General features: G+C 42.4%; 1 protein-coding gene across 1 annotated transcript in view; it reads right to left on the bottom strand.

The window, feature by feature from the left end:
• Window positions 1–12,570: 12,570 nt before the first annotated feature.
• Window positions 12,571–15,909, bottom strand: part of LOC308586151 (uncharacterized protein) — a gene marked incomplete at its 3' end in the record, with an annotated part of 29,419 nt that continues 26,080 nt past the window's right edge. Inside the window, exons 3-4 of the mRNA XM_081192428.1 lie at window positions 13,356–13,538; window positions 12,571–12,726 (exon numbers count right to left, since the gene is read on the bottom strand). Coding sequence (XP_081048554.1) covers window positions 12,571–12,726; window positions 13,356–13,538 — 339 coding nt within the window. The remainder of the gene's footprint in view (window positions 12,727–13,355; window positions 13,539–15,909) is intronic.

Below are 15,909 nucleotides of genomic sequence, written 5' to 3'. Positions count from 1 at the left end.
GAAAGGATCGCAATGAAAATCAGCTCCAAAAAGGACTGAAATGAAAAGAAGTTTTTTAGACCCAGGCCCAGGTATGAGCACCACTAGGTATTAATGTAAGATCAGCAAGGAGGTTTTATTTATTTATTGCATCAGGAAGGTACCCTATGTAGAGTGATACATTATATCCTATTGAATTTCCTGGAAAAAAACAGGTGTTTGTTTCAAACACCCAAAACTAGTTTTTGATTTAAATATATAATAGTGTGACAAATATATGTGATAAAATGTCTAGTTAGACATTTGCAACGAGTCACTGAGGTTTATCGTTTTGTCAGTAAGCTTAAGTACATAGTCAAAATTAAGTTGCATTTGTGTACATAAAAATGCAAGTACATCTCCCTGAACATTCTAAAGTGTGAATAATGAATACATTGTGTTCTGTTTCTGCCAAAATGGAGATGTGAAGCTTTTTTGCTCCCACATCCATTGCCAAAAAGTAAACACTTTTGAAGAACACTTGCTTCCTGCTGAATGCAGTCTTCCTGTCTCAAAAAAGCACACAATAATTTAACTTTTTATCATCCAAAGCATTTCTATATTCTAAAGGAACAGGTTTTCCAACCAACACACAAAAAATGATGGTTTCATTTGAGGCAGAGCACATCAAAACACATTTGCAATGCATGTTTCAGTCCTGAAAATGTGCAGTGATAATCTCTACTCCTGTAGAGTACATCGTACTAGACTAATCATAATTAACCTCTGCTGTGTCTGAGATTAGGGAGCACATTTTTTCATTTGGGGACAATGTGAAGTTATATCCAGGGCGGTGTTGATCCCAAGTGTTTCGTTTCAAAAATTCACAGCACTCACAAAAAACCTAAGCAAAAATGACCAACACCAACATTTTCCTCCATTCATTTTCATTGGAGAGACTTTGAACTTAAGCTAGGTGAAGGGCTTGTTGGTAGAATATCCACACAACTTTTCTGAAAATACCTAGAACTGCATGTGGCTCACATTCATCTCCCCAGACCCTGGGGACTTGCAAAGTCTCCCGTGGGACCTGAAAGGTGACAAAACTGAGTTCCGGTTAGTTCCAGCTGAAAAAAAGGCCTGGATCATCATCAAGCTGTTCTTAAACTCAAATCCTTACAAACATACTGCAAATGTGGGCTTGAATTGCAAGATAATGTTAGGAAATTTGTTCCCCACCTGCCTGGTAAAGTCACCTGCACTCCTCTCAAAAACCTTCTGCAGAGGAGAAATGTATAACACATTTGGAATCTGGAATTTATATGTAAAGATATAAAAATTTAATAAAAAATTGACAAAGGAAACACAAACTTCTGACTGCCCTCCTGAACAATGAGGGATGGGGAATACAGAAGGGAAATTGCCCAACATTGGGTAGATTACAGCCATAGTGATATTTTTTAAAATTAAAATTGTATTTACCATATTTTTCGCTCTATAAGACACACCAGACCACAACACGTACATAGTTTTTGGAGGAGGAAAACAAGAAGAAAAAAAATATTCTGAATTTCAGAAGCCAGAACAGCAAGAGGGATTGTGCAGTGAAAGCAGCTGTTCTGGCTTCTGTGATAGCTGCACAGCCTGCATTCGCTCCATAAGACGCACACACATTTCCCCTTACTTTTTAGGAGAAAAAAAGTGAGTCTTATAGAGCAAAAAATACGGTAGTTGCTGACAAGACTAATTTGCCTCTAAGTCCTTAAGTCACAGCATAGCTCCCAGAAATTCAAATAGATTTGCTGTGCCTCTTTAGTCAGCTATTATGTTCCAAGCAAATCTGGTCTAATGAATAAGCGCTGCTTCCATTTCATCATTTTTAATGCCACCACACCTGTTGTATAATTAAATGCTGCACTGCTACAATGACTTCTTGCTTCCTTGCAGTTTGTTACATTCTAGATCTTTTGCAACATTTATTCAAGGTCCCAGCTCCATCTGAGTACCAACGGCAGGTAAGCAAAGGGCTATTTTTAAAAAACAAAACAAAACAAAACACTGATCTTCTTAATTTGAGTATGGTGATATATTCTTTATCTTGCCATTTTTCAAATTGTACTCTTAATGAAAATATAACTGATTGCTAATTATCATAAGGCTCAATCCTGTAGATGTTGAATCTCAATGAACGAATAATGCTTAATATAATGTCATACATGTTTAAGCCCCAATGAAATTTGCAGAATTAAAGCACTTCACACTGTGAGATTTACAGTGGAATCCTATGCATGTCTCTACATAGAAGTAAGCTCCCTTGAGTTCAGTGGAGCTTGCTTCTAGGTAAGTGTATGTAGCATTGAATCTTTTTGCTTGCTAACCTGTACTCACCTGTAAGTCCCACTGAACCCAGTAGGGCTTACTTTGGAGTACAAAAAACTGCATGTACTTTTTAAAAGACTGATTTAAAGAAAGCAGCTGGAAATACATCGTTTGGGCTTCCAGAAAAGAATATGGGGAAATTCTCATGCAATTTTGTATTTTTATAAATAAAATTAAGTAATCTTTAAAGAGCATTGCTATACCAGCCTCTCACAAAATATAAGGGCAATGTACAGCCACATAAAATCACTGAAAAGCAATACAATGCAATCATTAAAATAATTCCTTATGCCTGTGTTGTTGTATGTTACACTGTAAAATGATAGGATCTTCTAGAAATATTTTTTGGGGGAACAGATGAAGTCCCACAATTGGAGTACAGTGGTGCCCCGCAAGACGAATGCCTCACAAGATGAAAAACTCGCTAGATGAAAGGGTTTTGTGGTTTTTGAGCTGCTTCGCAAGGCGAATTTCCCTATGGGCTCGCTTCGCAAGACGATAACATCTTGGTTTTTTGCAAGTTTGTTTCCTTTTTCTTAACACCGTTAATACAGTTGCGACTTGACTTCGAGGAGCAACTCATAGAACGCGGTGTGGTAGCCTTTTTTGAGGTTTTTGGTGATTTTTGAAGCTTTTCCAAAACTTTTCCGACACCGTGCTTCGCAAGACGAAAAATTCGCTAGACGAAAAAACTTGTGGAACAAATTAATTTCGTTTTGCGAGGCACCACTGTACTTGAATGAATGTCCAATTGTGAAGTGCAAACATGATAATTGGATTTAGTCCTGCAAGAATTTGTACAGTGAACTTTTGCTCAGGCCCATTATCTTATTTTATAAATTGTGGGGTACATATTTGTGTTCTGGATGAAATTCAATATCTATCATTCACCCCATATTTGCCTTTATTCTAATGTTTCTATTAGTTGCCAAGCAACATTAAGAGATTTCAGATTATGGTGTGGAACAACAGTGGACCTAGCTAGACATGGCGTTAATTACATGAGAAACAATTGTAACATGGTTTTAAAGGTTTTGAAAGCAGGAAGTGGGTTGTCATTTGACACCACAGCATCTTGGGAGGGGGTTTGAAACCTTCCCAGTCAAAATCTTGGTGGAAATTACCCTCCACCTCCCTTTTGGCAATTGGCACCAACAAAGAAAATCCTATTGGACATGAGAAGTGGCAGGAGATTGGTCACTGGCCTAGGGAATTCTACTAAAAAAATAGAAATAAAATAAAGTGTTGTTTTTTTGGTGTCATGTACTAGGCAAGATTTTTCTCACATCCCATTGAAGTGAGATGCAGTTTGCATCATGATTTTGGGTACTATGTTTTCTCCTCACTGTCGTTCTCAGGAATGTGCAGTCCTCTTATTAATTGGTGAAGTGATGGCAAATCAGTGGCACACAGATAATTTTGGCAGTAGTTGGTTAATTCTAGAGCTGTAACTAACGTTTCCAAATTTCGGAATGTGAATTTTGTCTCACACCAAGTGTTGATACCAAAATTTGAATTTTGACAAGCTGGGGGAAAAATATTCACTTTATTACATTGCGTGCCCAGGCAGAGACCCCCCGACCCCAGGTGACACCCAGGGGGAATAATGACACATGACACATGTTATGGGATTAAAACTGGCTACAACTTTATTAAACTTTTAGATGTGGGAAGACCTTGCCTTAGGCATTGGGCATTTATCCCTCCCAGGCACATCTGGGGCGCATCAGGGTTAACCAATCTACCTGGGGATTGGGCTAGCTCTGAATGACGTATGTTTAAGCAGAGAACCCGCCCCCCATTTCACTGCAACACAGGGGAGTGCACTGACAACCTTTCAGCGTATTGCCAGTGACTCCCCTCAACACAGCCCATTTAATGGGGAACCCTGGTTTTGAACCCACAGGGGGGGTGTCACCACTTCACCCCCCCCCCATTGAGGGAAGAAAGACTAAAGGATTCTGCTCAAGGCCTGAAACCACCAAAGTTGTGACGTTTTGCTATGGGGAAGGTGAAACCTGCCAATGCGGTGAAAATTCCTTTAACAGAAACCATTGCAAGACCGTAGCAGTGTCTGCATACCTGTAAAGAAGAGGTTAACCTGCAATAAAAGGCCTAAACAAAGTGAGGGTGGGGCAGGTGAAACTCTGGAGCTGACTGAGAGCTCCTAGGTAGGCTCCACCTCCTTATATGCTTAAAGAGAAACCCTACCCTTACTTGGTCTGCTCCCCTGGCTCCTCCTCCCCAGTCACGATTGGTTATTTAAACTGAGGTTTGCTGGAACCTCAAGGTTCATGACTTGGGGAGGTGGTCCAGGAGTGCTCTGCGGGGAGACATGTAGGATCGGGGGTGCTGCGCTCAGGCATGCAAAGGGCATCCTCCGTTTGATGTAGAGTGCGGCCATTCTACTCTGGCATCTATCAAATATTGCCAAATACCAATTGCCACTGTACATCTGCTGTCTCATAAGGTCTCTGTATGTCAAATGCAAATGTAAAAACCTTTAAGAATATTGCAATACATTGATATTGTATTTCTTTGAAACTACTGGTATTGCTTTACCCAGGCCTACAATGTGGCTCATTTTGGTAGCGGCCTGCTTAATTCAAGAGGCTTCCGCTGCAGAAGAAGTTATAAGTGGGAGACATTTGAATCCTCAAGAATTTATGACTGTCGTAAGTTGCTTATTCAAATGCATTTCTTGCAGAATATCAGATCCTGTGTGGGTTATCCCAAAGAAACGGATTATTCATTTGCAAGTGTTTGACACAAACCATCTTTTCTGGTTCGGTGAATGACTGAGTCGGGCTAATTTATGCCCTGCTGAAAGTTCAGAGAGCCTAGCTTAATATAAATGTTAACTTTGAGCCTGCCTGTGTTTACAGGAGATTATTACCTGAAGGCAAACATGAGTCCATTATGAAAAACTTGGCACACATCTTATGTATTTCTCTGTGCTGGTTTACCACACAAATTAAACAATTTGCCTTAAAGTAGCACAGAATGATTCTTCTTTGACTGTTTTGCACCAGCATGGAGAAAACCAGAAATTCTGGGCCACTGCGCACAGAAATATTGGCCAAATGTTGATTGATACTGTTAGGACAAAGACAGCCAAAATGGATCCCAATTCCCATCAGTTCTAGCTGGCATGGCTAATGATAAGAGAAGATGGGGGTTGTAGTTCAAAAATAAATAAAATTGGAGGGTACCCCCTTGCCTATACCTTTGTTAGATGGAATTAAAGCCAGCCTCTTTGACAGCTCTAATGTGTGAACTGGGCTTTAGCTTTGAGCTTTTTGGTGCTTACTCTTTCTACACTTGCCCTCTTGTGCTGCTGTTAAAGGTAAAGGGTAAAGGGACCCCTGACCATTAGGTCCAGTCTTGGCCGACTCTGGGGTTGCAGCGCTCATCTCGCTTTATTGGCCGAGGGAGTCGGCGTACAGCTTCCGGGTCATGTGGCCAGCATGACTAAGCTGCTTCTGGTGAACCAGAGAAACGCACAGAAACACCGTTTACCTTCCTGCCAGAGCAGTACCTATTTATCTACTTGCACTTTGACGTGCTTTTAAACTGCTAGGTTGGCAGGAGCAGGGACTGATCAACGGGAACCGCCGACCTTCTGATCGGCAAGTCCTAGGCTCTGTGGTTTAACCCACAGTGCCACCCATAGGGACTCCTTTCTCACAAGAGCTGAATGTGGGCCTACCAGGACGATGGTGGAGGAAGGTCACTAGCGTATTTCTCAGAATCTGCTCCTGTATTCATTGAATACATGAAAGTGTTCCCATGAGCACCTCTCTGAACTTTGCCAAAGCTAACCCCTGCTCTGCTGAACTCCTGAAGTACACCCATATGGAAGGAAACAAGTCTATAATCTTGAAATGTTGAGGATCAGAGCTTTTTTCCAGCAAGAACTCACCGGAATTCAGTTCCTGCACCTCAGCTGGGCACCATTGCCACTCATGGTGAGGTTCAGCACTTCTTTCTCTAGAAAAATAGCACTGTTGAGACTGTTGGCAATATTTAGCAATTACATTAGGGCGCCTGGGAAACTGGCATCTGGGATTTTTTAAAATTTAATAGGAAATGTCTGGGATTTTGTCTTTTCCCTGGATTTGTACTTCTTGAAATATGGCAATGCTAAATTAGATAGAACCATAGCACCATAGAGTTGGAAGGGACCATTGAGATAATCCAATCTCATCCAAACCCCCTGCTTGATGCAACAAATTCAGAGCTATAGCACATCCCCTGCTTAAAGATCACCAGCAAGGGAGGTGACACTCCCCTTCTTGGTAATTGCTTCTGTTCTTGAATACTGTAAGCCATTTTGAGACCTGATGGGTACTAAATTGAAAACAACAGTAACCACACCTGAAGCCTGTAGGTCTAATTCTGCCCTCTGTGGCAGCAGAGAACATGTTCTTTCCCTCTGGTAACCCTTCAGTGCTTTTGAATCTTCAAAGCCTTTCAAATGTGCTATTTCAATTATTTCAAGAAACAACCCTTACTGCAACCCTGTGAAGTGTGTTAGTATTACTACCTGCTAACTGCTGATGCAAAAACCTGATGCTGAGAGCTACCTAGTGACCTGTGATTAAGGTGAGACTTGAATTTTCTAGTTCAGTGAAGATAACACAGTTCTCAAAATTAACTTCTTGAATCAAATTAGAAAGTGCTTTTTTGTTTTTAGATTTGTTCACTTTTATGTTCTTGTTTTAAGAAAGCTAAAAGCAGGGGTGGGAAACCTGTTGGTTCTGCAGATGCTGGACTCAACAACCTCAGCCAGCCTGGTCCCTGGGCAAGAATTATGCAAGTTGCAGTCCACCCACCCACATGTGAATGGTGCCTGTGGCTTAGGGGCTGGCTCATAAAGTTATTCATCTTGGCTATGCATATATGCCTTGGGGTGTGGGATGGGGTCATGATTTCTTTTCCTCCCAATCTGCAGAATGAAGTCATTCAATACTGGGGATACCCCAGTGAAGAGCATGAAATTCTGACAGAGGATGGCTATTACTTACAAGCAAACAGAATTCCTTGCGGAATGAACAGTTCTGGCAAGACAGGTAATTTTGGAATGTAACAGCTGTGTATTTGGATTCATATAATACCTTAACTTTCTTTTTTGTAAGTTGTTTGAGTTTCATTTTGGGGGTGGGAAGGTCCCAGCAAAAGCTATAATTAATTAATAAATAAGCTAAACTGTCCCTGTTCACTAGGGAGAATTCCTGTCTTCTCAAACCTTACCTTGTTAAAAACTGTTTCATTTATTTTATTGTATGGCCTTCTGGAGCAACAATGCTCACTCCTTTGTCATGCTGAATAAAATGGGGGTAGTCAAAATCACACTCTGCTGTGGATTACAACTTCCATCATCTCTGACCATTGGCTATGCTGACTGGGGCCCAATGGAGATGGAAGCCAAAACATCTGGAGAGCAGCAGGTTGGCTATCCCATCTTAAGATTGATTATAGCCACATGTACTTATCCTGGAATGAAAGAGAAATGAGATGCTTCCTGTTTAAATATTACACGATATTCACTTTCTGAGTGGATGCGCTTGGGATCGGGCTATAAACATTCATTCATTTAGACATGCTTAAGATCAAAACAAATGTTTACTAACATATCCTGATTCTGAAGCCAGGCTATAGCTGAGTAATCTCTGAAAGACATCAGCAGCAGTGTCTAATGTGATAGGTGGGGCAGAGGTTGTAGGATCGTGAGGGGGGAATAGTGGTCCTTGGTATATGACAACATCCCTCTTTTTATCTGTGAAATGTTGTTGTTGTTTAGTCGTGTCCGACTCTTCGTGACCCCATGGACCAGAACACGCCAGGTACTCCTGTCTTCCACCGCCTCCCGCAGTTTGGTCAGGCTCATGTTTGTAGCTTCAAGAACACTGTCCAACCATCTTGTCCTCTGTCGTCCCCTTCTCCTTGTGCCCTCCATCATTCCCAACATCAGGGTCATTTCCAGGAAGTCTTCTCTTCTCATGAGGTGGCCAAAGTATTGGAGCCTCAACTTCACGATCTGTCCTTCCAGTGAGCACTCAGGGCTGATTTCCTTAAGAATGGATACGTTCGATCTTCTTGCAGTCCAAGGGACTCTCAAGAGTCTCCTCCAGCACCATAATTCAAAAGCATCAATTCTTCGGCGATCAGCCTTCTTGATGGTCCAGCTCTCACTTCCATACATCACTACTGGGAAAACCATGGCTTTAACTGTGAAATGTTAGGTGGTGCAAAAGAATTACAGGAACAAGTAACCATGTCTAGCCTAGAAAAAGTGACATTTGTTCAATAACTCTGGAAGTTCAGGTGTATCCTGCTGGAGTCATCACTACAAAGCATCACAGTGGGCAGGTTTGATTCTCCAGTATAAGGCAGAGAGCTCACCCCCAGATTTTATTTCTTTGCTTTCTTTTCCAGGGCCTAAGCCCGTTGTTTTACTAGTACATGGCTTGCTTGCTGAAGGTAGGTGCTGGATTGCCAATCTTCCCAACAATAGCCTGGGATTCTTCCTAGCAGATGCTGGCTATGATGTTTGGATAATAAATACTAGAGGGAGCAGCTGGTCTAGAAGACACAAGACCTTGTCAACTGACCAAGAAGAATTTTGGAATTTCAGGTATGTTAAAAGGGCATTTTGGAGCTTAGACAAGAAGTACGCTTTTCCTGAATGCTGTCCCTGACAAACATCTATAGCAATCTTATCTTGTAGGGAAAGCACTTCACTCTTGGACAGGGCTTTGAAGCATGGCAGAAGATGCTTGAGGTCTTGTAGCAATATATATGACTCTGCATAACTCTGTACTGTTAACCCCTTAGCAATTTCTACACTACTCCCATGTTACAGAATTACATGCAATATAATTGTATACACAATACAAATAAAACAGCCAAGCCCTATGAGTGGTACTGTTTTTCTATGCATAATTTTATAAATATTAATACCTAAGTTGCATGTATTGTTGTATGTGTTTATGCACTGATTACTTTAGGAAATCTGGCATGTATATGCATACGATATCTGTATATTATTACACATATAACCCCAGTTACTTAAGATTAAGCCCCACTGAACTTACTTTGAATTGACATGGTTAGTAGTATGCTGTTAGATGTTTACCTTAAAAGGGAAGGGGAAGAGTAACATGGAAGGTCTACAGGTTTCCCCATTCTTGTTTTACACTGTGGCAGTTGTTTGTCTAAGCGAGAAAGAGGTTCTTCCAGGATCTTCTGTTTCTGTATCTAAGCGTAGTTGGGCAATACAACAACTGTATTTTGTATGTCTGTATTTCAGTTTTCATGAAATGGCAATATACGATATTCCAGCAACTATAGACTTCATCCTAAAGAAAACTAGGCAAAAAAAATTATATTATATTGGCCATTCCGAAGGTGGGACACTAGGTAAGTTATGATCAAGTTATTGAAATGTATTTCATCCTTGTAGCCTTTGTTAATTGCGTTGGGACTAGAAGTTGAATATACAGTACTGGGTCTCTAGGAAGACTCATCCACTGAAACTAAGATGAACCCTTCTGTTGTTGAATCCTGCATGTATGCTTTATTGCAAATGGTTTGCAACTCAGGGACAGCATAAAGAGCCACTTACACACTAGAAAGAGATAATTGCTTAACGTGAAAGCCAGTTAGGGTTGCTCTGCTGTTTAAAAGCATCTATTTGTGGAACAAAATCACAAACTGGTGTGGAAGTATGGAAAACTGAATTTTGGACTGGAAAAATTAGGAAGAGAGAGAATCTGAAATTGACCAATTGGTTAATTCCTAGTGTAAGCCCCACTGCATTCTGTAGGACTTCTGAGTAGCCAGGAAAGGAGTGCACTGTTAAGGATTCATAGGGGCAGAAGAACAATGCAAATATTGTTTCCCACCCCAATGCACTGTCCCAAATACTTACGGCTTCCATTTATGGGATACTTTGGGGTTGTTGTTTTTTGCAGGTTTTATTACCTTTTCCATCATTCCTCAGCTTGCTCCGAAAATCAGTCTCTACCTGTCATTTGCTCCTGGCTACACATCGGTAAACAGCAAAGGACTTTTGTATAAACTTTTGGTAATTCCTGATGGACTCAGAAGAGTAAGTATTTCTTATATGATTTAATTACAGTGGACTCTGAACAGTTTTGAGTGTTGGGTGATTCCCCTTTCTCCAATTTGTAAGTGAGCTGGATAAAAGAAGGGATCTCCAAACACTCATCCATTTTTGTGTTATGACTGTGATAAAGAGCTAAAGGTACTTAGACATGCTTCTAAGCAGATTCAGAATTATTTGTGCATTTTTGTATTTCAGCTTATATGGGGCAATAAAGAATACTGTCTTCTTAGCAAGGAATTGAAAACCCTCACTGCCAAGATATGCAGCTACCCAGTTATAGACAAATGGTGCCTCCGGTTCCTTTCCCTTGCGGTGGGATTTAACGAGAAAAACTATAATGTGGTAGGTGCTTTCTCTTTATATCTTTTGACAAAAGATATAACAAAAGAAAAAGAGAAGTGAACTTCTACACATGAATACATTATGGAGCAGCAGCAGCACCAGTGGCGTAGCGTGGGTTGTCAGCACCTGGGGCAAGGCAAGTAATTTGCGCCCCCTAACCCGTGGATTTTAGCACTCGAGTACGAGCGCGCCCCCCAGATGTTGCGCCCAGCCCCCCTGCACCCCCCACGCTACGCCACTGGGGATGGGGGCGAGCGAAGGAGCCAAGGACCCCCCCAAAGGCTCAGCAGGAATTTATTAAATTTATTATTTGCGGAGCCCCCGCGGGCCGAGGCAGCCGAAGCCCCCTCCCCTCGGGCGCCTCCCCGCCCCCTCCTCTCCTTGGGTGGACCTCCAGATCCCGGCTTGGCGAGCGCCTCTCCTCCTCCCGGCCGGGTCCAGGGGCTTCCAGCCGTGCTCCGTCCTCGCCCCCCCCCGCAGCTGAGAGCCGGAGCCAGCGGCGCCCCCTTCTGCCGGGAGACCCTCACCCGCCCGCCGGCTTCCTCTCGGAGGGTTTTGGGGAGCGCAGGGCGCGGCGAGGCCCCTCGGAGCTCTCCTCCCTCCCAGTCGGCAGAAGCAGCCGCCGCCTGTGGCTGGGCCGAGGGGATGCCAGCGGCGTCGGGGTGCGGAGGCTGCCCATGCCTGGCCAGGCGTTGGTGGCGGCGTCGGCGCTGCTGCAGCGGCTGCTCCTCCTGCGAGCAGTGAGTGGAGCGCAGCCGCAGCGGCGGCGGGGGGGGGCGTGCTAGGGCGCAAGGCTGGCGGTGGCGGCGGGGAGCCCGGTGGAGGAAGGAACTTGTCCCTTCCCTCTGGACTCGCGCCCCCCCAGATGTTGCGCCCGGTGCGGCTGGCACCCCTGGCACCCCCCACGCTACGCCACTGAGCAGCACTATAGCAGCCCAGCACACACTAAACAATTGTTTTCATGTTATATTTTGCATATTGAATTCTAATAAAGAACCTGGGCCCTGAAGTCTGCAGGGGGGAGGTCAGCTTGAAGTTTTGCTGATGAGTGTGGCCCATTGGGTGAGCCTTCTCTATAGTGTATCCCAAGTTGCAGAGCGCCCTCCATTTAGATGAGATTTCTCTGTATGTTTAAAGTTGCTATTGAATATTTATAGGATGGTGCTCTGCAACATAAAATAAACTATGCAAGATGTTATTTGTAGAGTATAAGATCAGAACGGAAAGCATATGGGTATCATATTAAGCACTGGGTCATGAAGAGTCGGACACGACTAAACGACTAAACAACAACAACAACAAATTGTGCTGGCTCATGATACAGTGTTGCCCCTAACCAGTCATGGAAGACAATTAGGAATGAAAAAAACCCAGGTGGAGGTTGCTACACAAAAGCATCATTGGAAGAGAGCACAATAAGAGAGACTGTGGAATGTGTTTGCTGTTTTCATACAACTTAAGGCAGGACATTTTAACTTGTTTTTCCAGAGTCGAGCAGACATGTATGTTGGAATCTTTCCTGATTTTTCTTCTGTCAAAGTACTAGACCACTGGAGCCAGGTAGATTTTGATAACTGTCTTCAGAGCGGTGCCAAAGCCTTAGTCCAAAGTCTGGTATTTGGACTGAATGTGCCATTTAGAGTATGTGTTTATTAATAATCAAGTGGGCAGGGCATACCTTCCAAATGTCCCAATTTTCCAGGGACAGTCCCCGAATTGCAAAAGCTATTCCTGCTTCAGATTTGATCCTGGGATGTCCCTCATTCCCCCACCAGTGCTGCCACCACCAAACCTGGGGAGGTGGATGAGCAAGTGGTTGTACTGAGTGGCAGTGTCTGCGGCTGAGAGGGAGCATCCCAATGTCTCTCTACGGTCTCTACAGCCAGCTTCCTACCATGGGCAGCTCGTAGCAGCTGCTGGAGAGCAGAGAAGAAGAAGAAGAGGGGCTGCCACCGTGTCGGCCCAGCCTTGTGTGAAGTGCCTGCTCTGAGGGGCAGTCAGAGGGCAGGGCTTGGAGCAGAGCACAAGGAGTCTTTATTTGTTCATTTTATAAAAAGGGTTCATCTCCCCATCTACATCTAACCTCGCCCCTTTCGAAAACTTATATTTTAGTGTATATTTTTCTTTTTGTGAATTTACCAAAGAATAAAATAAAATAAAATTAGAATGAAGGGATTTTCTCAGGGCAGTGGAGGGCATGTGTACTGCATCCCATTGGTGCTGGCACTCATTTTTCTTCTGGTAAGAAATACTCTGCGGTGGCGGGGAAGGGCCAAAAAAATGGGGTGTCAAGGAGGGTCAGTTGGGGGAGAGTGAGAAATGCCTCTATTTTCATCTGAGGAATTTTGGAGGGTATGCTAGGTTGGTTAGTGGAGTCCTTAGTTATACATATATTACACCCAGTGCTTTTTCGGGGGGGGGGGAGCAGGGGTACGTGTACCCCTAAACATTCTGTGTTGCCCCGACTGACTGACCGATGGACGGACCAACATGCCAGCTATCTTTGCAGTAGCAGCGCGGACTGGAGCTCTATCATTCTCCTTACCGGTGCCTGGGGAGGGGAGTCTGGGGTGGCAATGGTGGGGGCAACTGTCTCCTCCTCTTCTTCTTCCTCCTCCTCCTCATGCCGGGCTACAGCCAGCCAGCTAGCACTCTCCCCTTCTCTCTCAAGCCGACTCTGCTGTGGGCCTTTCTGTACTCTCAGTGTCACCTCCTCAAGTCCCCTCGTCTAGGGGTTGGGAAGGTGTTGGGGGAGAGGAAGGGAGCTGAGGGGGAGGGGGAGCAGCCAAAATGAGAGTTCTCCTAAATATATATTTTTTTTTTAGAAAAAAAGCACTGATTACACCAATATTTAAAGATCAGCACAGGCCCTAGACAACTTGGGACTAGGATACCTTTATATGCCCTCAAAAGATTGCTAAGATTTTCAGCAGAGGCCTACTGGCTATACCATGATAAATGGAATGCCAACTTGTGACATCAAGGAAGTGATATTCACCCTCTGGAGTATGCTCCACATGCCACTTTCCCGATGGAAACAACAGTTACAAAAATAGTAAAATAGTTTGGCTTTTATTTATATATGTTAATTGTTTTATTGTTTTAGTTTATGATAAATATTTCTATCATCTATCTATCTATATCTATCTATCTATCTATCTATCTATCTATCTATCTATCTATCTAATCTATCTTTCTATGTAAACCACTTAGGGATCATGTATATTTAGTGATATAAAATATTATATATTAATTCCTTAAATAAATTAAATATTTTTACACACATTTTTTAAGGGGCTCCACTATTTTAAGCAAGAGGTTTCATAAATATTGCATGAGGAGGAATTCTAGCAATTCACATCACCTGAATTTGTATTAGCACATGAGTATGTTTTAAAATTAAAATTTTCAAACTCTACATAATTCTTGTCCTTCTTCTAGGTCACTAGGACGCATAAATTTAGATTTTTTGACTATGGATGCAGGAACAAAGTTGTATACAATATGGTAAGGAAAAGGATGAGTTTGGGTTCTGTTTTAAAATTCCGCATTTAAAAAATGCTGTAATGTTTGAATTCTTGCACACTTCCTTCAGGGACTCTTAAAGACTGAGAGAACATCAAAGAAGTACACAGAATTATGGGTTGTATCCAACACTGTGCACACAGAGTTCCACTTGCATAATTAGGGATCCCCTACCTCGGCTCTGGGGCCTCTCTCAATCCTTGGCACAGATTTTGAGAGTGTGCTGCTTGGCAGAAGTTCAGTGGTGCATGCAGAGGTCTATAGCACAAACAGATCTGCAGGGCTGGATACGATCCAATGGTTTTATTTCTATGGAAACAAAGAGACAAATAATAAATATGCATTCCAGTCTGGATCCTGACCTTTGCTTCTTTTAATTTCCTTACTAGATGTCCATCTACTTTCTTAAAAAAAAACAGCAGGGCCCCATCATATTTCTTCTTGAGTAATCAGTTCTTTCATTTTTAATATTGCAACATGTTTTCACATGCATAAGTACATGGTACCTTGGGTTACATACGCTTCAGGTTACACACTCCACTAAGCCAGAAATAGTGCTTCAGGTTAAGAACTTTGCTTCAGGATAAGAACAGAAATCGGGCTCTGGCGGTTCAGCGGCAGCAGGAGGCCCCATTAGCTAAAGTGGTGCTTCAGGTTAAGAACAGTTTCAGGTTAAGTACGGACCTCCAGAACAAATTAAGTACTTAACCCGAGGTACCACTGTACTCTACTTTTTCATTCTATACCCCCCATGATGGTTATTCTCATTAATGTCTTTAGAATTCTTTTCATCTTGTCGGCATCATCATTTTAACTGTGATGTGTTCACTAAATAGTCCTTATCTGTGGGAATCAACAGAGATTCTTGTACCATTTGTTAAGAAGTTGTTTTTCCCACTGGGGAGCAGAGATGGTCAGCTTAACATGAGAACTTTTGTTGAATTTAGCATGTATAAATTATTGTGTGAATCTGATTGGCAGCGTTAGCATGGTGCCCTCTGCACATTAGAGAAATCATTTTCTCTTCTCAACATTAAAATGCTAGAAATAAAGGAGTCAGTAAAATTTTGTAATGTTCTTCCTCCAGTTGTAGCAAACTATTGTAGGATATTATTAACTGTCACTAAGTAAATGTTGATCAAATATGAAATATGTAAATTAAATTCCTGCATTGATATCCATTTTTGCTATTACATGTTTATGGGATCGTCACTCCACACATTCCTTTCTGATCTTGATTCACATGATCCGGAGCATAATATTATACATTAGAGTAATTAATCTTCAACTACCAAATTAATGGATCTGCAAAAATGTACTTCATGTGACTAACATTTTAACACAGGAGGTTTTGCTGTGTATTACTGGCATTAAAGAGAGGTAAATGCATAAAGGGAAAAATAATAGTTTTTCCGATGCCATACATCCCAGAACACTGAAGGTTCAGAATGAGGAAATGTCAGAAAGGTACGAAAATATGACAGTGTCATCACTGAAACCTATTTCTGTTTTATTTTTCACCCCCAGACCACACCCCCATTTTATAAAATAGAATGCATGGAAGTACCAACAGC

The sequence above is a fragment of the Podarcis bocagei genome (genome assembly GCF_964188305.1).
Source record: "Podarcis bocagei genome assembly, chromosome: 4".
NCBI lineage: Eukaryota > Metazoa > Chordata > Lepidosauria > Squamata > Lacertidae > Podarcis > Podarcis bocagei.
Note: the sequence above shows the minus strand (reverse complement) of the source record. Positions and strands in the feature narration are given on the sequence as shown.